Source organism: Hypanus sabinus, chromosome 3 (assembly GCF_030144855.1).
Source record: "Hypanus sabinus isolate sHypSab1 chromosome 3, sHypSab1.hap1, whole genome shotgun sequence".
Lineage (NCBI taxonomy): Eukaryota > Metazoa > Chordata > Chondrichthyes > Myliobatiformes > Dasyatidae > Hypanus > Hypanus sabinus.
This window is the reverse complement of record NC_082708.1, coordinates 20228765-20251480: the sequence shown is the minus strand read 5'-3', so window position 1 is coordinate 20251480 and position 22716 is coordinate 20228765. Positions and strand designations below refer to the sequence as shown.

Here is a 22716-nt window from a genome sequence, read left to right as displayed (position 1 = left end):
CCACATGGGTTTCCTCCGGGTGCTCTGGTTTCCCCCCCACAGTCCAAAGACGTACCGGTTGGTAGGTTAATTGGTCATTGCAAGTTGTCCTGTGATCAGGCTAGGGTTAAATCAGGGGATTGCTGGGTGGCAAAAGGGCCTATTCCTCGCTGTATCTCAATAGATAAATAATAAATAACATTTAACATAGAAGCCCTAATTATTTTAACTTAAAAAGGCAAAGTTTACAATTACTCTTCTCCCCCATGTTGCAGATCATTATTCAGGCAATAAAGTGTAGCTACTTTCACATCATGTGGCAACTCTCCAAAGTTTCTGAAGGCATTTCCTCTAAGGTACTGTATGTCGACTTCCTATTTATCGCACAGTTTGTCTTCTTTTGTATATTAGTTGTTTGTCAGTGTGTGTGTAGTTTTTCATTCATTCTGTGCTATTGTGAATACCTGCAGGAAAATGAATCTCAGGGTAGCATACAGTGACGTGTATGTACTTTGATAATAAATTTACTTTGAACTTGGCCATTATTTACTCAATCCACTCAGAATGATTAACCTGTCTAAATTCATGGCCAACAGCTCACCTTTTCAATCCTTCCCTGACTACATCAGAGAATGGAGCCTCATGGAATCAGAGAATGGAATGTTATTCCTGTGTTAGCCTTTCCAAAGTGCTGTTCGATCGATCCCATTCCTCTGCTCTAGATTCTTCAAGCTCCACAAAGCTGTATAAAATAGGCCATTCAGCCCATTGTTTTCATGCTACACTGATCCATAGAATCAAAGACGACCTGCGGCGTCAATGTTACAATAGCACCTGGTGTACAGGCTAACTGTGCAGATTCTTGTCTTTCTTAGTAAAGGTGAGGAGATTTATTTTTTGGTGTGTTGTCCCTTACCATACGCCAGACAGGTTTTGGACTACATACGTTTAATCGCCACTGATACTATCTCAAAATGGTTTTTGTTTTGTGTAAGCAATACTGGTGATCAATCAGTCCTGGAAATCTCTGTCCATTAATTGTAATTAACCGTCTTAAATCTGATAACTTATTCTGAGAGAATGTCACAGACCAGTCCCCATCCCCATGTGGACTCACTTCCAGATTTCAACTAGGCTGAGAATGCTGTCCGTTCTAATATTCTGCACCGGTTGTATTAACACTCAGATTACTGCAGCCCCTCTGTATGTACAGTACTGTGCAAGAGTCTTAGGCACGTATAAAAACAAATCTGTAAAGCAAAGATGCTTTCAAAATAATGATATGAAAAGGTTCTAAATATCAAAAAAAAAATTGCTATAAAGAGCAGTAAACAGGAACAAAAAACTAAACTAAATCAGAATTTGGTGTGACCACCCTTTGCCGTTAAAGCTGCATTGATTCTTTTCGGTGCACTGTCGTGCAGTTTTTTTCAGAAAATCAGCTGGTAGGTTGTTCCAAGAATTCTGGAAAGCCTGCCACAGTTCTTCTGCAGACCTTGTCTGTCTCTCTAGGTAATCCCAGACAGACTCAGTGATGTTGAGATAAGGGCTCTCTGAAACCATACTAAGAGTTTTGCACAGTACTGTGTATAGGACTTTTGCAGAGTGTTGTATACTGGAGCCTGCCGTATGAATGTTTACTCTAGTATTCCTCGCCTGGTTGTTATGGTTAGAGAGTCATTGATGTTCTTCCTTTAACGTGTGGATACAGTTCTTCATGATAGCCTGGCCAGGGTATAAGAAATCTCGACAGTGCAACCCATATCGGAAAATTATCCTTTGTCTTTGGCGTGTAAAAGTTGGCTTTGTTCTTACGTAGACCATGCAGGAGTCCGTGGGGAAGCAGATGAGGGGATTCTGTTATATTTCCAGACAGTATTTGACCAATGTCAGCGACGTTATCAGAGAGCAGGTCAGTATGCATAACAAAACCTTCAGATTTTGTGCTGTTTTTCTGAATCTTTCCTGCTGTTGACTGAGAAGGAGGCCATATGGCCCGTTATGCAGGTGCTAGCTCTTTCAAGGGTCTATATGATTGGCCCCATTCCCTTGCTCTAGGCTTTACAAGTTGCACAGAATTGTGGAAAATAGGCCATTTGGCCCATAATTTCTATGCTACAACAATCCATAGAATAAAAGTATTAATGGATTGAAACAGGGCTTTTTGAGTTGTGTTGAAGGTCTTAACTCTTATCCATTTCCCTCTATAGATGCTGCCTGACCTGCTGAGTTCTTCTGTTGTTTTGTGTGTGTTGCTCCAGACTTCCAGCATCTGCCTTCTTTCTTGTGTTTTCAGTTTCTAAAGCACGTTTGACGTAGGTTCCCAATATTCACAAGGGTGAATGTGAGCTCCCACCAAAGGGAAGATGATCAGAGGATGAGAGTCAACCACCAGCAGTTGCTCACCAACATCGTCCATTAACCATCATTCACCAATCCTTGTCCACCAGCCGCTGCTCATCAATGATAGTCCCTCAATCACCATCCCCTAACCATTGCCCACTACCCATCCATTGTCATCGAGTATTGAAGGGCGGAGATATAGAAGATGTTTCTTATCGTGGTGCAGTCTAGGACCCGAGAGCACAACCTCAGAACAGAGGGATGTCCCTATTGAACAGAGATGAGGAGGAACTTCTTTAGCCAGAGGGTGGTGGGTCTGTGGAATCCATTGCCACAGATGGCTGTGGAGCCTAAGACATTGGGTATTTTTAAAGCTCATACAGATCAAGTCATTACAGGGCGCATTGCAGAGGAGCAAGGTCAAACAATAACAATGCAGATTAAAGCACAACAGTTACAGAGAAAGTGCAGTACAGGTAAACGATAAGGTCCAAGATCATAGCCCACAAAAGGCATTGATACAATGTGGTTCCTGCCATTTCTAGCAGTCCACCAGGGGATGATTGTAATCTGTGAGGTTCATTGATGCAACAGAGGACTTAGTTCCTGACCTGCTTGGGAGTTAGTCCTTGGCTACCTCCCACAAGGGAAAGGAATATATGAACTTTGGGCTCATGAGGAATTAACGTGTTTGCCAACTCTATTGGACTTGTTCCTCATGATTTCATCACTTGATCTATTGCCTTCCATTTCCCCACATCCATTTTCATATCTAATAAATTCGTGTTCAGAGAAAATGACAAAAAATCAAACACCCAGTTTCTTTAACACATGGGATTCTGCAGAAGCTGGAAATCCAGAGTTATACTTATAAAATGCTGGAGATCTCAACAGGTCAGGTGGTATAAATAGTCACTGTTTCTGACCGAGATCCTTTATGCAGGTCCTGATGAAGGGTCTCAGCCCAAAGCATTGACTACTTTTTCCTTTCCATTGGTGCTGCCTGAAGTGCTGAATTCCTCCAACACGTCGTATTTGTTACCCAGTTTCGTTAAAGGCCCCTGATAATTTCTTGGGATTTTCACTGTAATCTTTAAAGGCTAGGATCTCCAAGGGAAATCTGGATAGTTGACTGTCCTGTGGCACCTTGATCAATGGGTTCTGGCTCAAATAAATAAATATTGAAAAGTGGATCATTTGGGGTGGGTTTATGGACCTGTCAGAAATCTAATGGTAGAGGGGAAGAAGCTGTTCTTAAAACAGTGAGGGTGGGTCTTCAGGCTCCTGTACCTCCTCCTTGATGGTAGCAATGAGAACCCGGCATGTTCTGGGTGGTGAGCTTCCTTAATGATGGATGCTGCCTTCTTGAGGAACCCCATTTTGAAGATGTCTTTCCACCATCTGCCCCTCAGTGAGGGCTGATGAGTGTTCTCAGTTGATGTAATTAGCATGGCCAGGGATGGTGGGAGAATCCCCCAGTGTGTGTCAGAGTGTGTGCCCAGTGACTAACAATGTGTGTATTTCCAATGCCAGGCTTTCGTGATCCTCTGTGACCTCCTGCTGGTGTTCAGCCACGAGGTTCAGTCCAGTGGCGGTGACAATGCCGAGTCCTTCCCCTACGTTCCCGAGGCTTCCCTGCAGTCTCAGCTTTTGGCCTTTGTCATGGAGCACGTGTTCGTTCCCCAAGACAGCGAGAACGTCAGCAACGGCAAGTGGGGGATGGTGGGGTTTGTAGGCTGGCTCTTTGCAGGAGCTGGCGAGCCATTACAAATAACCTCTACTTTCTTCGAAGTTTGTGCAGATTTGGCATTTCATCTAAAAACTTCCAAAACAGACGTTTATATATGCACAGTAGAGAGTATACTGACTGGTTGCATGGCGGCATGGTATGAAAACACCAATGTATAAGAACAGAAAAGCTTCTCAAAGGTGATGGACACAGCCCAGTCCTTCACGGGCAAAGCCCTCCCTGCCACTGAGCACATTTACATGGAGTGCTTGCAGAAAAAGAAACAGTATCTATCCTCAGGGACCCCACCATCCAGACCATGCTCTCCACTCGCTGCTGCCATCAGGAAGGAGGTACAGAAATTTTAGGTCCCACACCACCAGATTCAGGAATAGTTATTACCCTTCACCCAACAGGCTCCTGAATCATTGTGGATAACTTAACACACCTCAAGTCTAAACTGTTTCCACAAACTATGGACTCACTTTCGAGGATCCTGCACCTCTTGTTCTCAGTATTAGTTATTTATTATCACTATTTGTTTTGTCTGTACAGTTTGTCTTCTTTTGCATATTGGTTGCTTTTCATTGATTCGATTATATTTTTTCTACTGTAAATGCCTGCAAGAAAATGAATCTCAGGGTAGAATATAATGACATATACAGTACTGTGCAAAAGTCTTAGGCACATGTAAAAATTTCTGTAAAGCGAAGATACTTTCAAAAATAATTAAATGTTTCTAAATATCAAAAAAACACTATAGAGCAGCAACAGTTTTTTTTAAAAAAACTATATCAGATCAATATTTGGTGTGACCACCTTTGTCTTTAAAACAACATCAATTCTCTTAGGTAGACTGTTGTGCAGTTTTATAAGCAAATTGGCTGGCAGGTTGTGCTAAGCATTTTGGAGAACTTGCCACAGTTCTTCTGTAGTCTTTGCCTGTCTCGCTTGTTTCTGTCTCTCCAGGTAATCCCAGACAGCTTCGATGACGTTGAGATCAGGGCTCAGTGGAAGCCACACCATCTAAAAACATATTAAAACTCGAGGGTGGCTAAGTCCTGTTTTACAGTACGCTACATACTTTGATAATACATTTACCTTGAACTTTGAACTGTGATGGAACAAGTGACCTATCGCTCTGCAGCAGGCTGTCATCCCAGGAAATGCTGAGCTTCTAATGGGATGATATTGACCATAATGTCCTTGTTCTAAATTAAGACAGGAGTTTGAGGCTTATCTGTCGTGAGTATATCTGCGTACCTTCAATTTAGGGAGCTTACATTTTGTACAAACCTTCAAAGACTATTTCACGGTTTGGTGTCCACGGCAAGGTCTAGCTGAAAATAAACACAAGCGATTCTGCAGATACTGGAAGTCTTGGGGAGCACACACAAAATGATAGTGGAACTCAGCACATCAGCAGAAGTAAACAGTGTATTAGAGAATCAGAGCTGGTAGTGCTGATTCTGATCCTGGGGGAGGTTCTCAACTATTCATTTCCCTCCATAGACACTGCCTGACCTGTCGAGTTCCTCCAGTGCTTTGTGTGTGTTACTTAGAGACAGGCACACATCCCACCCCCCCCCCCCCCAACCTGGCTTCACTTGTCACCTTCCAGCCTGTACTCCTTCCCCTCCTTCCACCTCCTGTTTCTGACTTCTTTCTCCTTTTCCAGTCCTGATGAAGGGTCTTAGCCCAAAACATTGATTCTTTATTCCTCTCCAGAGACACTGCCTGACCTGCTGAGTTCCTCAGCACTTTGTATGTGTTACTCTGGATTTCCAGTATCTGTAGAATCTCATGGTTTACCTTTAACCCCAGGACAGGCGTTCAGACTCCTGCAGGATAATCATACCTTAGCGTTTTCTTTCACCGATCAAACAAGTTGATATTGAGTTCATTGACAGTTGTTTGAGTTGCACTCATCCAGGCACATGGAGAATAGTTTATTATGGTTTGGACTTGTGTATTCCGTTTACAGCAAAACTTGTACAAAGATTATAATTATTTCTTACTAAATTTGAAAAGACACTTGAAATGCTGTCTTGTGTAATGTGTCCAACAACCACAAGATGGCAGTCACACTCCACCCTACCCTCTGATCTCTGCCAGTTGCTGGACAAAAATTCAGAATCGAAATCAAGTTTATAATCACTGGCATACGTCGTGAAATTTGTTGTTTTCTGGCAGCAGTGCAGTGCAATACATTAAAAAATTAATAAAGTTTTGTTAAGAAATATAGTGAGCAAAACAAGAAACCAAAATAGCGAGGTTGTGTTCGTGGGCTGTTTAGAAATCTGTTGGCGGAGGGGAGAAGCTGTTCCTAAAACAATGAGTGTGAGTCTTCAGCCTCCTGTGCCTCCTTCCTGATGGTAGCAAAGAGAAGAGGGCATGTCCTTTATGGTGAGAGTCCTTAATGATGGATGCCTCTTAAAGATGTCCTCAGCATTGCTAGGGTTGTGTCCATGATAGAGCTGCAGTTCTGCATTTTTCCACAGCTGAAGAAGGTCATTTTTTCTTCCAAATATTATGGTCCAGTGGAAGAGGTGTATTTGCATTGTGACTGTTCTTTAACTGAAATAAAAGTGGAGATGACATTCATTTAGCAATGAACGCCCGCTTTGGTAGTAGACATCTTCAGCTGATTTCCCTTCATGGTACCCCTTTCGTAAGATTTCCCTCGTGGATCCCCGGGGACCTGCTGACTGGCTGCATTCACACTTTCTACTCCGGCACTGCAGTGTGGAGTCGCGGGGTGTGGCGCAGGGCAGATGTCACAGCGGATGACCTCTTGCTTCGCCCCTGGACTTGGCACTCAGGTTAGTGGCTGGATACACACCCCCTCTGATCGCTGGCCTTTACGCTGGGCAAGGCTGGGGCAACAGACACGGTTTCATTCATTGCAACTGCTGGAAGTCCAGCATCAGAATCAGAACCTGTACTGAAATAGACTGAGAGGTTAAGAGTCCATCTTATCAAAGTAGGTTTGTTCGTTACGTGCCTTGTCGTAAAGACATGGGTGATCACGGTTTTTCGTGACCATGATAGTTCTTGGCAAATTTTTCTCCAGAAGTGGCTTGCTACTGCCTTCTTCTGAGCAGTGTCTTTACAAGACGGGTGACCCCAGCTGTTATCAATACTCTGCAGTGATTGTCTGCCTGCTGTCAGTGGTCACATAACCAGAACTTGTGATATGCCCCAGCTGCTCTTACGACCATCCACCACCTGCTCCCGTGGCTTCACGTGACCCTGATCGGGAGAGGGGAGAGGGGGCAGGTGCTACACCTTGCCCAAGGGTGACCTGCAGGCCAATGAAGGGAAGGAGCACTTTACACCTCTTTTGGTAGAGACATACCTTCACCCCACCATCCTACCATTCCAGGTGACCGTTCAATAGTCTTATAATAATGGGATAGAAGCTGTCCTTGAGCCTGGTGGTATAAGCTTTCAGGCTTTTGGAAGCCTGATGGGAGTTGGGGGGAAGAACGAATGTCTGGGGTGGGCAGGGTGTTTGGTTATGTAGGCTATGTCACTGAGGCAGCGAGAACTAGAATCACAATGAAGTTTATTATGTGATAAAACTTTACATCATGAAATTCCTTGTTTTGTGGCAGCAAGCCATAAAGTAATTATAAGTAACAAAATAAATGAAGAGTGCGAACGAAAAATAAGGAGATAGTGTTCATGGCTTCATTGACTGTTCAGAAATCTGATGGTGGAAAAGAAAGAACTCGAGCTAAAGTATTGTGTGTGTGTGTCTTTAGGCTTCTGCACCTCCTCTCTGATGGTAGTAATGGAAAGAGGGCATGTCCTCGATGGGGAGGATCCTAAATGATGCATACCACCTTCCTGAGGCACCACCTTTTGAGGATGACCTTGATAGTGGAGAGGATTATGGTCATGATGGAGTTGTCTGCAGCCCCTTGTGATCCTGTGCATTAAGGTCTCCGTCGCAGGCAGTGATGTAACCAGTCAGAATCCTCTCCACAGTTCATCTGTAGAAACTTTCAAGAGATTAAAATGGAAAAAAAGAGCTGATGCTCTAGAGTTTTAAAACAGAAAAAAAGGAGCTGATTGAGGCTCTAGAAATGCAGATATTAATTAAGAGGTGTGGGGGGAGGTATGTTCAATTTCCTCCTCACTGAATCCCCCGTTTTCCATTTTGCTGAATTTTAGTTGATTTTTCACTGGTGAATGGGCAGAAGTTGCTGCAATTAACTTCCTTTCCATCTGGAGAGCAGTATAAAGTTTATTGTCTTGACTTGGCATGGATTAGTGAGTACTAAAGAAAGCTCCCTCAATAATGCCATGGAGATGGAAACTTGAAACCTGCTGACAGACATCTCATTTTGTTTTGGGCAGCAGTTGTATGAGATCATGTGAAAAACATAACGGTGGTGGTGGGGTTGGTAATATTGGACTCGTTGCCAGTAGCTATTTTGTGAGTGACTGATTTCCTCATGGAATTATCCTTTGGTGAAGGTTTAGATTTGCATTATGTGTTGGATTTAACAGAGGATATGAACGGTTCAAGGGAACTTTATTAAAGCACAGCTCAAGAAAATTGTGAGAGGAAGTATTTGTGCTTTTTCAAGAGATAAGAATCTTTGTATTTGACAGGAATTTTTGCAAAGCACAGATGCAAAATCTGCTCCTGAATGTGTGGTGACATTTGAGGGCTACCCTCAACACATCCTTGCGTGTGTTGGTTATTAACAAAAATAACACGTTTCAGTGAGTGTTTCGATGCACATATGACAAATTTAAATCTGAATCTGAATATGAAATCTGAAATATTTGTCTAGTTTAATGGCGCAGAGTAACCCAGACTCAGCATTGAAACTCAACTCAATAGACATCTACTACATGAAATAGAGACGCCTAAGGAAGATGGCAGCTGACACAATACAGCCTCTTTTAGATATTCCATAGATAAGAATAGTCCAATTAGGAAATACTTATTTAATACTGTAGTAAAATCAACTATTGAGAAAATACTTGTTCTGAACAAAGAAGCTAAGGAGCTTCCAGAATAATACTTTGGACATCCATTAAAGGCATTTATAAACTGTTCTGTGCATAAAAGCTACTTAACACACAAGCAGATACTGGATTGTTAAACTGCAAAGGAAAAAACAATTAAAATTAATCAGTTGGATCGAGTGTGGAACGAGCTGCCAGAGGAAATGGTGGGTGTGGGTTCAATTGCAACATTTGGATATGTACATGGAGGGGAAGAGTTTAGAGAGCTATGGTGCAGGTGTGGATAGGAGTCGAGGCAGAGAAACAGGTTGGCACATACTAGATAGGCTGAAGGGTGTGCTTCTGCACTGTACCACACTATTACTGCATTAGCCACAACTCATAGACATTACTTATGCACGGAGAGTGATGGAACGCCCTGCCGGGGGTGGTGGTAGAGATAGAGATATTAGGGGCACTTAAGAGTCCCTTAGGCACATGAATGATCGAAAAATGGAGGGAAGGGCTAGATTGTTCTTAGAGTAGGTTAAAAGGTCAGCACAACATAGTGAGTTGAAGGACCTGTGTTGTAATGTTCTGTTGATTTCATTACAGATGAAGAAGGCAAAGTGGGTGTTTTGCACAAGAGAAGGAATCTCCTTGCTGCCTTCTGTAAGCTGATAGTATTCAGTGTGGTGGAGATGGACATCGCTGCCAACATCTTCAAACAGTATATCAAGGTAAAGATTTTGATTTTATCAACTCACATAAGAGACGAGAATGCCGCTGGCAGGGTTAGGGTTAACCACTCAACCTGGACGGTCCTCGTGAAAGCAGAGGTGATCTGCTACCTTGAACTGCTGCAGTCTCCCTGCAGAAGGTTAAAGTGGGCCAGGCGTTCCAGCGATTACATCCAGTGTCCATGGAGCAGAGGGGATAGACACAAAGAGATTCTGCAGATGCTGGAAATCCAGAGCAACACACACAAAAATGCTGGAGGAACTCAGAAGGTCAGGCAACATTTATGGAGAGGAATAAAGAGTCGACGTTTCCAGTTGAGATCTGTCGTCAGGGCTGGAAAGGAAGGAGGAAGAAGCCGGAATAAGAAGGGAGAGGGTGGGGATGAAGTACACGCTGGAAGGTGGTGGGTGAGGGAGAAGATAGGTGGTGGGGGAGGGGGATAAAGTGAGAAGCTGGGAGGTGACAGGTGGATAAGGTAAAGGGCTGAAGGAGGAAGGAATCTGATAGGAGAGGAGAGTGGATCACAGGAGAAAGAGAAGGGGCAGTGACACCAGAAGGAAGTAATAGGTAAATGAGAAGAAAGGAAGGCGTAAGGGGGGGGGGGGGGGGGAGCCGGGATGGGAATGAGAAAAGAGAGGAGGAGTTGGGAAGAAATTCGTAGATGAGACTTTTACTGAGGTGGTCACACCCAGAGTGCCGGCTTCAGATAGCAGAAGGGTGACCAGCTGGGGAGGTAGGGAGAGTTAGCAGTCAGTGCAGTGGTCTTCTGCAGGGTCACTGTTGGAGCAGCTGCTTTTCACATGAAATATCAATGCCTTGGATGACAGAATTGATGGCTTTGTGGTCACGCTCGCAGACGATACAAAGATAGATGGAGGCTCAGGTAGTGCTGAGGGAGCAGGGGGTCTGCAGAATGATTTGGACAGATTGGGAGAATGGGCAAAGAAGTGGCAGGTGGAGTATTGCGTAGTGAAGTGTATGGTCAGGTACTTTGGTAAAAGGAATGAAGGTGTAGACTGTTTCTAAACAGAGAGAATATACAAAAATCAGAGGTGGAAGGGCTCTTGGGAGTCCTCGTGCAGGGTTCCCTGAAGGTTAACTTGCAGGCTGAGTCGATGGTGAGGAGGTAAATGCTATGTGTAGCTCTTATGCTGCTTGCAGGGGTAAGTGCCAAGAGGGATATCATTTGAGAGGGATGAATGGACAAGGGAATCAAGGAGAGAGCGTTATCTGCAGAAAGTAGAGAGTGGGGGTGAATCATAAACAGAAGGAAAAATCATACAAAATACGGGGTGAACTCAGATCAGGCTGTGTCTATGGAGGGGAATAAGCAGTCAATGTTTCAAGTCAAGACCCTTCACCACTGCTGGAAAGGAAGGGTTAACGAAGCCAGAATAAGGTGGCTTCTTTCCCCCTTCCTTTCTAGTCTCGATGAAGGATCTCAGCCCAAAACGTCTATTCTTTACTCCTGTCAATACAGTAGGTATTGTCTAGTCTGCTGTGTTTCACCATCTCCTTTGTCTTACTAATGTTGAGCTGTAGATGGTTCAGCTTGCACCATTTGACCATGTCCTCCCTCCACCAGGGCCCTGTATTCCTTCCCTTTATAAACCGACTATTGCTGAGTCAATAGGGAATTTCTGCTGATGACACGACTCAGTGTTGTATGTGAAGTCTGAGGTATACCGAAGGGAGCCAGTCCAGTCCCCTGTGGGGCCCCAGTGCTGCTTATTGCCATGTCTGACACACAGCTCTGAAGCCACACGAACTGTGACCTGCCAGTCAGGTACTCCATTATCCAGGATACAATGGAAGTGCCAATCAGCATTTTGTGTCTATCCCACTATTACTGACCTTCGAACTTGTGGTTATACCCCTTCAAACTAGTCTTCCCCCACGGGGGTGGAGGTTTTTTGTACATCTGCTACATAATATTTTAAATTACTCCGTTGGCTCACTGTTGCACACTCCAGGAAATATAAACTGAATACAAGGCAGCCTTCATCATAAATCTCTGCAAGTTTTGGCAAATTGGTATTGGTGTGAACATTACATCTAGATAGGATTCTACCATAGCTTTGTACTCATCTTCAGGCCTTTACCTCTTCCTCGTCTTACTGCATTCCCCCTGCCCCCACCCACCCACCTTCCTCCTCACCTGCTTGCACCAATTACCCTATCACCTACCAGTTCGTACTCCTTTCCCTCGCCCCACTGTATTATTCTGGCTTCTTCCCCCTTCCTATCCAGATCTGAAGAAGGGTCTTGGCCCGAAACGTTGACTGTATATTGCTCTCCATAGATGCTGCCTGACCTGCTAAGTTCCTCCAGCACTTTTTTTTGTGTGTGTTACTCTGGACTTCCAGCATCTGCGCAATCTTTTGTGTTTTCCCAGTGAAATCTGTCTTCAGATAAATAAAAGGTGCCTAATGAAAAAGCAAATTTGAACACTGGCTCAGTGAAAAGCAACACAATTAGATACCAAATTGAATTCCCTTTTCTCAGGTTTACAATGACCCTTGGAAAAGGGTACATGTCTGAATATACCTCTTGAATTACTCTCACTGCAGTCTGCAGCCTGTAATTTCCTTTTAAGCAATGTACTTCTGAACCGACTTAATGAACGACAGATTTCACAAGCTTCTGAAGGACTCAGTGAACTTAACCCTCAAGCAGCAGGTACAGCACCTTTAAGCCGATGAAGGTTCATCGCCATGGCCAGAGGTGAGGAGGGGAGGGGGTGGGGGGACTCTAACCCAGCTGAAACGCAGAGGTTTGAGTCCCTCTTCTACCCAGCATCTTGTTAGCAAGTGTGCAGTCGCTGGAGATGGAAACTGAGGACCTAAAGGCACGGGTGGTGTATTGCAGAGAAATGAGAAGTTGTTATATTCTGTGTTTTACCGAGAGGTAGCTTACTCAGGGTATGCTAGATATGGCGATCAGACCTGAAGGTTTCTCGATTCACAGGATGGATCGAACTGCTGATTCAGAAAAAGTGGAAGTGTGTATTTCGTGATAAGTTCTCTGTGCTGCTCTGATGTGTTGGCTTTGTCATACTTGTGTTCCCCCTACCATGAACACTGAATGATCAAATGCTGACTGTTCTACTGACCAAGAGAGTTCTCCTCCATGACTGCAGTTTACATACCACTAGCGGCCGTCTCAAGCCAGGCGCTTGAGATACTGCACAATGCTGCCACCAAACAAGCAGCAGTCCGTCCTGATGCATCTCATATCATAGTTGTGGATTTCAATCAGGCTTGTTTGAAGAAAACCCTGCTCAATTGCCATCAACATAGTACTTGCAGCATCGGAGGTCCCATCACACTAGTCCACTATTATACGCCCAGACCGTATTTTGGTAAATCTGATCACTTGGCTGTCCTTCTCCTACCTGCGTACAGGCAGAGGCTAAGGAGCAGGGCTCCAGAGATGAGGACAACAAAGAGGTGGCACCGGGGCACCTGTGGGATTGCTTCGTCAGTGGACTGGACCATGTTCAAGGATTCATCTGTGGATTTGAATGAATACACCATGGTTGTCATGGACTTTATAAAAACAGTCATCAACAAGTGTGTCCCTAAAAAATCATTCAGAGTCTTTTCCAAACCCCGGATGGGCCATGAGATCCACAATCCGCTGAGAGCCAGATCGGAGACATTCAAGTCTGGCTACTGAGAAAGTTACAGAAGGTCTAGGTAAGGTCTCCGAAAAGCCAACTCGCAGGCAGTGGCAATTCTGGACTAAACTTGAATCATGAAAATGCTTGACAGTTGTGGCAGAGCTTCAGTTCTATCAGCTCTTACAACACGAAAGCAGGCAACCGGGATTCACTCCCAGATGAGCTCAATGCCTTCTATGCTCGCTTTGACCATCAAAACATGGAGGAACCATCAGAAACATCCACAGCCCCCGATGATGCTGTGATATCAGTCTTAGGCCGACGAGAGAGCATCCTCCGGGAGGGTGAACCCACAGAAAGCATTGGGCTCAGGTAGGGTACCTGGCTGAGTACGAAAGATCTTTGCTGATCAAATGGCTGCAAGAAAATGAATCTCAGGGTTGTCTATGGTGACATGTATGTATTTTGTTAATAAATTTACTTAGAACTTTGATTTCTGACTGCACAGGGACATCTTTCCCATTCACAAAACAGCCTTGCCTATGGCTTCATAATTAATTTTGTTGATTTAGTGATAAAATTAGCAAATAATTGGTAAATTAATCTCCTGTTGTTACATGTAGCAGAGTTCAGTGAAGAAAACATTGTTTTGTACGCCATCTCAAACTGATCATTTCATCGCATCAGTACCCTGAGATAATACAATGGAAAAGCAATGCAGAATTTAGTGTTACAAGTTAGGAAATGATTATTAAGTTGGTTTATTACTTTCAGATGTACCAGAAGTCCAATCTAAAAATGTGTCTGTTTCTCACTAGTATTACAACGACTATGGGGACATCATTAAGGAGACACTCAGCAGGACAAGGCAGAATGACAAAATACAGTGTGCAATGACTTTGATTCACTGCTTAAAGCAGGTGAGAATCTCTTATGAAATCATCGGGGTTCACTGAACTATGTTTGATGTTGAAAGAGGCAGCAGTTCATTCCCCAGTTGCAGTGTATCCCTAGGTAAAACCGTAAGATATAGGAGCAAAATTAGGCCATTTGGCCCATTGAATCTACTCTGCCATTTCATCATGGCTGATCCATTTCCCTCTCAGCCCTAATCTCTGCCTTCTCCCCGTATCCCTTCATGCCCTGACTAATCAAGAATCTATTAAGCTCTGCCTTAAATATACCCAACGATTTAGCCTCCACAGCTGCCTGTGGCAATGAATTCCACAGATTTACCATTCTCTGGGTAAAGGTATTCCTCCTTATTTCTGCCCTAAAAGGACGTCCATCTGTTCTGAGGCTGTGTCCTCTGGTCTTAGGCTCCCTCACCATTGGAAACATCTTTTGCACATCCACTCTGCTGAGGCCTTTCAACATTAGATAGTTTTCAATAAGGGCACCCCTCATTCTTCAGAATTCTATTAAGTACTGGCCCAGAGCCATCAAACACCCCTCATATGATAAGCTGTTCAATCCTGGAATAATTTTTGTGAACCTTCTTTGGACCTTTTCCAATGTTGGCACAGTTTTTCCTAGATAAGGGGCCCAAAACTGCTCGCAATACTCCAAGTGAGGCCTCACCAGCAACAATCACATGAAGTTAGCTGTATTTTTCTAATCATTTTCCTGCACAATGATATGAACACTAGCTTGGTTTCTTTTCCTTGTGCAATCATTGTGATCTAACACCAGTGTGCAAGCTGGTTGAGCTGCTGCCTCAGCACCCCACAGATCCAGATTCAGGTGCTTTCTGTGTGGAGTCTGCATGTTCTCTTTGTGACTGCATGTTTTTTTCTTTCCACAGGCCTGCTGGTATGCTAATTGGTTACTGTAATTTATCCAATAGTGTAGGTTAGTGATCAAAAACAAGCAAAAAGGAGTAGGTTAAAGATAAAAAGAATCAACGAGGAGTTGATGAGAGGGGACAAGTTGCAGGACTACAGGGAAATAAAGAGACGGGAGGAGACCCTTTGGCTTGTGCTGTCTATGATCCATCATGGGCCCAAGGATCCAAAGGCTTCTTTATATGCATATGTTTAAGATTACATTATCTGGGAGCAGGTACAACTTTAAATTGACTATATAATGAAAAAGGGATAAAAAATGGCTGTAGAGAAAGACTGAAGGTGCCCACACCAGCCTGACAGGCTGTTCGTCTTCTTTCTAGCAGGAATATTTGCTGATTCAACTTCCACAACTGAGCTCAGTTGAATTTCTTGCTGGATTACTTACTGTGCTGAGAACGGGATAAATCTCTGCAGTGTTTTCTATTCTGTCGCATAAGTTCTGGAGATGTGAGCATCACTCAGCAGGCCAGCAGTCCATTCTCCCATCACCCACCTTTGCATATGTGGTGCTGGGAGCTCAGAAACTCTAGAACATCTAGTGAAGCTACTCACAGTAATTCAGCAACTTTCTGATGAGATATAGAGCAGGGAATGCAGCTCAGTACAGGCCTTTGGCCCGCAAAATTGTGCTGACCTTTCAGCCTACTCTCAGTGCAAATTTCCCTTCTACACAGCTCATGATCATGGGTCTTGACCCAGACGTTGACTGTCTATTTCGCTCTATAGATGCTGCCTGACCTGCTGAGCTCCTCCAGCATCTTGTGTGCATTGCTCTGGATTTCCAGCATGGGCAGAATCTCTTGTGTCCCTAACCCTCCATTTGTTTGCTTCATCCATGTGCCTACATAGGAGTTTCTTAAGTGTGTCAGCCTCAACCGCCACGGGTGTCTGGAATGCCGGGCAGCATATTCCAGGCACCCACAGGTCTCTGTGTATACCTTCGACAACTCCCCTGAACTTCCCTCGAATCACCTTCAAAGGCTGTCCTCTGGTATGAGTCATTGCTGCCCCGTGCAAAGTGTGTGTGTGCGTGCATGTGTATATTATATATGCTAGGGTAGACCACAATTCTTGCAATTTTTAATTTATGTCCAATTTTAACATGATTTTCACTTATTTTAACAAAAAGCAAGGTAGATTGACAGGGTCTTTATACTAAATAGTATAGATTTAATGTTGGGGGGGGGGGGAAGTTCAAAAGAGATTTGCAAGAGAAGTTTTTTAACCTGGAGTACTAGGAGCACGATGCCAGTGGAGGTGCTAGCAGCAGAAACGATAACAATGTTTGATAGACAAACTTGTGAACAGGCAGGGGATGGAAGGACTGTGCACAGGCAGATAGGATTAGTTAAATTGGCATTATGGTCGGCACAGTCGCGATGGGCTGAAGAGCCTGTTCTCGTACTGTTGTACGACCATGTGAATCACATCCTCTAAATGACAGATGTTTTCAGCCCAAAATGCCGGCTGCTTATTAATTTAGATGCTGCCTGACCTGCCAAATTCCTTGTGTTTGTGACTGGCTGTTTTACCTGTTATCCATGCAACTTGATTGCTTCTGAGATTTGCAGGTCCTTGTTCTGAAACACATCCTGGCTTGGTGCAGTCAATGGGCGCCACTGTAGCGTAGTGGTTCGCGCAGTGCTGTTGCGGCTCGGGCATTCCGGAGTTCGGAGTTCAACTCCAGCGCTGTCCTGTATGAAGTCTCTGTATCTCCTCCCTGTGGGATGCATGGACCGTCCCTGGATTCCACCCACAGTCCAAAGGGATGTATTGTCATTATAAATTGCCCTGTGATTAGGTTCAGGTTAATCAAGGTTGTAAGGTTGATGGGGTGGTGTGGCTCGTAGAGCTGGAAGGGCCTATCACTAAATAAATAGATAAAATAAATTAACTAAGCTTTAAACTCAGCCAGTGCTGGCAATGCCAAATTTCAACTTCTATTTGCTCTTTACTTTTTAGTTAAAGTTTCTCATAAAAATGCAGGTTGAAATTGAAATTGGTTTATTATCGCCACAGGTACCAAGAAACAGTGAAGAGCTTGTCTTGTGAACTGTTCATAGGCATCAGATCGTTGCACAATGCATTGAGGTAGAACAAAGTAAAAGAGAAAAATATTGTAGAATAAAGTGTAACAGCCACAGAGCGAGTAGAGTGCAGATAAACAAGGTCATAATAAGGTAGATTGTCAGATCAAGAGTCCGTATTACTTACCAGAGATTAATGTAATAGTCTTTAATAGTGGGATAGAAGCTGTTCATGAGCCTGGTGATATGTGCTTTCAGGCTTTGGTATCTTCTGCCTGATGGGAAACAGGAGAAGAGAGAATCTCCAGGGTGGGTGGGGTACTTGATAATGCTGGCTGCTTCACTGAGGCAGCAGGAGGTATAGACAGAGTCCATAGAGGGAAGGCTGTTTCCCAAGATGTGCTGAACAGTGTCTGCAGCTCTCTGGAGCTTCTTGCAGTCATGTGCAGAGCAGCTGCCATTCCAAGCCACTATGAATCCAGAGAGGATGCATTCTATTGTGCATTGATTAAAAATTGTTAAGGGCTAATGAGGACATGCCAAATTTCTCTACCCTCCTGAGGAAGTAGATTAGTAGCTTTGGTTGCTTTTTTAAAAATTAATTTTCTTGAAATTGACAGGATGAAGAACAGTTAATTTTGAGTTGGAAACTTTGGCTTTATGTTTTCCTTAATTCATTTGTTACTACAGCTGTTCAGTGAACTGCTGCAAGCTCAAGGCTCCAGTGTAACCAGATGGTTTCAGCCGTTCATCAGTATAAAGGACTTGGCCAGGCGCTTCTCGCTGACCTTTGGCTTGGACCAGTTGAAAACCAGGGAAGCAATGGCCATGTTGCACAAGTACAACTTTTCCTATTTCTTCTGTCTTATTTACGAACAGTCATTCTGCCTTTAAGAATTATTTTTATTTTACCATCATGTATTTTCATTGCTGACCCATTGCACATCATCTCTTTTGACAGAAACGGCATTGAGTTTGCCTTCAGCGATCTCAGTGAAAAGGGTAAGAATCAGCCTCCCCCTAATCTGCCATTCCTGGATATCTTGAGTGAGTTTTCCTCAAAGCTGCTGAAGACAGACAAGAAAACAGTGTAAGTGGAGCAATTATTCTGAGTTCATAACTGGGTACCGATTTCTGTTGTCTCTCTTTATAGAAGAACTTGGTCATCCAGTCAGTACATAGAACTCACAGTATTGATGTGACCATCTCCACTCAACCCAATATACACTACAAACTTTCCACAATGATGATTTGTTAATATTTCTTTACCGCATTGCAAGTTTAAGTACAAATCCAGGACATGAGATGCCATGGAAATGAGTTTTCTTTTTGCAACAGTCCGTTAAATGATGAATATAAATGACATAAACTCAAATTAATATAAATTATCATAATATACAGTGTCGCAAAATTGTTTAAGATGTTGGTGAGGCCAAATTGGGAGTATTGTGTGAAATAGGTTAGTTCCGGAGAGTGCAGGAGAATGAGGGGAGATCCTATATACGGTACTGTGCAAAAGTCTTGGGTAAGCTAGATTTTTAAATCTGGTTTCAGATGGTATGGCATCCACAGAGCCTTGATCTCAATATCATTAAGGCTTTCTGGGATTAGCTGGAGAGATGGAAACAAGCAAGGCAGCTAAAGCCTGCAGAACAACTGTGGCAAGTTCTCCAAGACACTTAGAACAACCAACCAGCCAACTTTCTTATAAAACTGCATGACAGTGTACCTAAGAGGGCTGATACAGTTTTAAAGGCAAAGGGTGGTCACACCAAATATTGATTTAATTTAGTTTTTACTATTTACTGTTCTTTATAGTAATTTTTTGATGTTTAGAAACTTTTCATTTCATTATTTTTGAAAGCATCATCACTTTATGGAATTTGTTTACATCCCCCTTATACTTTTCCACAGTACTGTAACTTTTACTCTCTCTCAACTTTCACTTGTGTCATTATATTTATTTTAGAGTGATAGAGTCGTACAGCACTACTAGCTAGAATCAGGTCCTTTAGCCCATCTAGTTCATGCTGGCCTAATTTATGCCTAGTCAGACGATAGTCCTCTGACTGCCTAGTCAGACTGTGCACCCAGAACACAGCCTATCGACTTTCTCTTAAACGTTACAGTTGAACTTGCATTTATCACTTCAGTGGGCAGCTCTTCAACATTTGCACTGCCCTCTGACTGAAGAAGTTCCCTCTCACGTTCATTTTTCACCTTTTACCCTAAACATATAAGCAAAGTACATCTCAGGAAGGAATGTTCAAACTGTGGTTTGCCAGGAATTTAGCTTATCAGATTGTACTGTAAAATTATAATTAGGTTTCAGAACACCAGGGGGCGGGTAATAAACAAGGGATACTGGAAATCCAGAATTACACGTACCAAATGCTGATGAAGGGTCACAGCCTAAAGTACTGACTGTTTATTCCTCTCCATAGATGCTGCCTGTCCTGTTGAATTCCTTCAACACTTTGTGTGTGTTTTACCCTAAACCCATCCTCCAAGAGAATCACAAACTTGATGCTGTGACTTGAAGGCTTGCAATTCTCAAAGACCCAGAGGGCTATGTTGGCTGGAGTCAGGGCTTTATGCTTTGGGTCTTGGTAGGGTCACCTGTGCTAAACAGGTCAAGGGGTAGAGGCCAGGCCAAGAGTGGTCCACTGGTCCTCCAGGTTTTGAGGTTCATCTCAGGGCTAACAACCTTGACTGGTAAAACAAGGTTGTTAGGGAAACAGCAATGAAGAATCCTTCTATATCTGAGTGTGACGGTATTCCTGAGTCTCCACCTGGGACTTGCATGACTGGCAGTAGCGAAAACCGGGAGGAAGCTACTGACATGATGAAGGAAGCCGTGAACACCGCCAGAGATGGAGGACCTTCATTGCTGCCCTAAACGCCAGCACATAACAGGCAGTAACTAAGTAATTCTAAACCTACGACCTCTCAGTCCAGTCCAGCCTGCAAGCATTCACCCTATTTATATTCCTCATAATTTTGTAAACAAGTCAATCACACTCATCAGCACAAGCTGATTGTCTTGTGCACAGGTACGGTACAAAGGAAAAACTTGTTTGTAGTTGCAACAGAAGCCTGTAGCTACTGACTATGCCCGAAAATTTGAATTATACATCAAATTATACAATATAGTAAGAAAACAAGACCGTGTAACAGCAGGACCTTAGTGCAAGGAAAAAAATGGCACTAGCGAAGACAAGTCCCTAGTAGTTCACAAGGTGATCCGCAGTGCTCTGTTGCCGAGGGTTGTGGCGGTCTGTTCACAAACCTGTAGCTTGTAAGAATGTAGCTGTTTCTGAACCTGGTGGTGTGGGACTTCAGGCTCCTGTATTTCCTGCACACGCTAGCTGTGATAGAGAGGGCTGTGCCCCTGAAGGTCTGGGGTGACTCTGGTAATTGTTGGGAAATACAGTGGAATACAAGAGAGATTTGGATAGGTACATGGATGGGAGGGGTACGGAGGGCTGTGGTCTGGCTGCAGGTCAATGGGATTAGCCAGATCAATAGTTCAGCACAGAAGTGCTGTAGTGTACTGTGACTGTATGACTACCTACTGTTTATCGTTAATGGCTTTGACCACTCTTTTTTTTCCCTCTCAGACTCAACTACCTGGAGAGATTTGTAACAGACCAGATGTTAGCAGAGAGTGGAGAGGGGTGGCTCCCACTCGTCTCATACAAGCGGTCCTTGTTGGACACCAGGGATGATGAGACAACTTCCATAAGTAGTGATGACAGGAGCCCACCATCACCAGCACAACACAGTTCCAAAGCAGCATCCCTGAAAAGACAACACCAAACGGGTGAGTTGAGCGAGGCTACACCACAACTGTGCAGGGTACTGGTGAGGCAGCACCTAAAGTTCTGGTGTCCCTACTTAAGGAAAGATGTACTGGCTTTGGTGGCAGTGCAGAGGAGGTTCTGCAGGTTGATATTGGAAATAAGGAGAGATTGAATCGCCTGGATTATGCTCACTGAGATTCAGAAGAGGTGATCTTTTAGAAAGATTATGATAGAGATTAAGATAGAGGCAGGAAAATTGTTTCCACTGTAAATTGAGACTAGACAATTGTCAATAGGTGCAGGAGTTGGCCATTCTGCCCTTCGAGCCAGCACCGCCATTCAATGTGATCATGGCTGATCATCCACAATCAGTACCCCATTCCTGCCTTCTCCCCATATCCCTTGACTCCGCTATCTTTAAGAGCTCTATCTAACTCTTTCTTGAAAGCATCCAGAGAATTGGCCTCCACTGCCTTCTGAGACAGAGCATTCCACAGATCCACAACTCTCTGGGTGAAAAAGTTTTTCGTCAACTCTGTTCTAAATGGCCTACCCCTTATTCTTAAATTGTGGCCTCTGGTTCTGGACTCCCCCAACATTGGGAACATTTTTCCTGCCTCTAGCGTGTCCAGTCCCTTAATAATCTTATACGTTTCAATCAGATCCCCTCTCATCCTTATAAATTCCAGTGTATACAAGCCCATTCGCTCCAATCTTTCAACATACGACAGTCCCACCATCCTGGGAATCAACCTCGTGAACCTACGCTGCACTCCCTCAATAGCAAGAATGTCCTTCCTCAGATTTGGAGACTAGAGCCGTGGACATAGTCCAAAGATACAAGATCTAGGATGGAAATAAGGAGAAACTGCTTTTCCCAGAGAATAGCGAATCTGTGAAGCAGTAGAGGTTACCTCATTAATTAAAACACAGTTCGATAGGATTTTGCAATGCTGGGAAAATAAGGGGTGTGGGGAAAAGGCAGGTAGGTGGAGCTGAGTCCACAGCCATGATCTTGTTGAATGGCAGAACAGGCTCGACAGGCCAGATGGCTGACACTTATGTTCTTATGAAAGCACATGTCGAGAAACGCCCTTTGTATTTTGTTTGATTTGAGTTGTAGTGTGTGGCTACCAAAGTCGAACTGATTGTCTCATGCACGGGTGCAATGAAAAACTTACCTGCAGCAGCATCATAAAAGTGGCACTCACAGGGAAAGCATAAATAATACATTATACAGTACCAGAAAGAATACAATTGGGAAACAAAGTCCATTGTAGTGCAGGTAGGCATGGTAGCCTGGTGGTTAGCACAAAACTTTACAGTAATAGCACTACAGGTTCAATTCCCGCTGCTCTTTGTAAGGAGTTTGTACATACTTGGCATAACTGTGTGGGTTTCCTCCCACAGTCCAAAGACTTAATGGTTGGTAGGTCAAATGATAAATTGTCCCGTGACTAGGTGAGGGTGAAATTGGGGGTTGCTGGGGGGCACGACCCGAAGGGCCGGAAAGGCTTATACCACACTGTGCCTCAGTAAGTGAATGAATGAATGAATGAATCGCTAAATGCTACGGGATGAACGCAGGAGATTGGGAATGAGGGGGAGAATAGATCAGCTACGATCTATTGGCAGGGCAGACTCAATGGGCCAAATAGCC

At 43.8% G+C, this 22716-nt stretch overlaps 1 protein-coding gene across 2 annotated transcripts in view; it reads left to right on the top strand.

Moving 5' to 3' along the window:
- LOC132391080 (cohesin subunit SA-2-like) overlaps positions 1 to 22716 on the top strand; it is a 136219-nt gene that overhangs the window by 98988 nt on the left and 14515 nt on the right. For both annotated transcript variants that reach the window (XM_059963804.1, XM_059963805.1), the window contains 8 exons: positions 255 to 335; positions 1799 to 1891; positions 3856 to 4030; positions 9632 to 9756; positions 14198 to 14299; positions 17944 to 18092; positions 18215 to 18343; positions 20874 to 21076. In XM_059963804.1, coding sequence (XP_059819787.1) covers positions 255 to 335; positions 1799 to 1891; positions 3856 to 4030; positions 9632 to 9756; positions 14198 to 14299; positions 17944 to 18092; positions 18215 to 18343; positions 20874 to 21076 — 1057 coding nt within the window. The remainder of the gene's footprint in view (positions 1 to 254; positions 336 to 1798; positions 1892 to 3855; positions 4031 to 9631; positions 9757 to 14197; positions 14300 to 17943; positions 18093 to 18214; positions 18344 to 20873; positions 21077 to 22716) is intronic.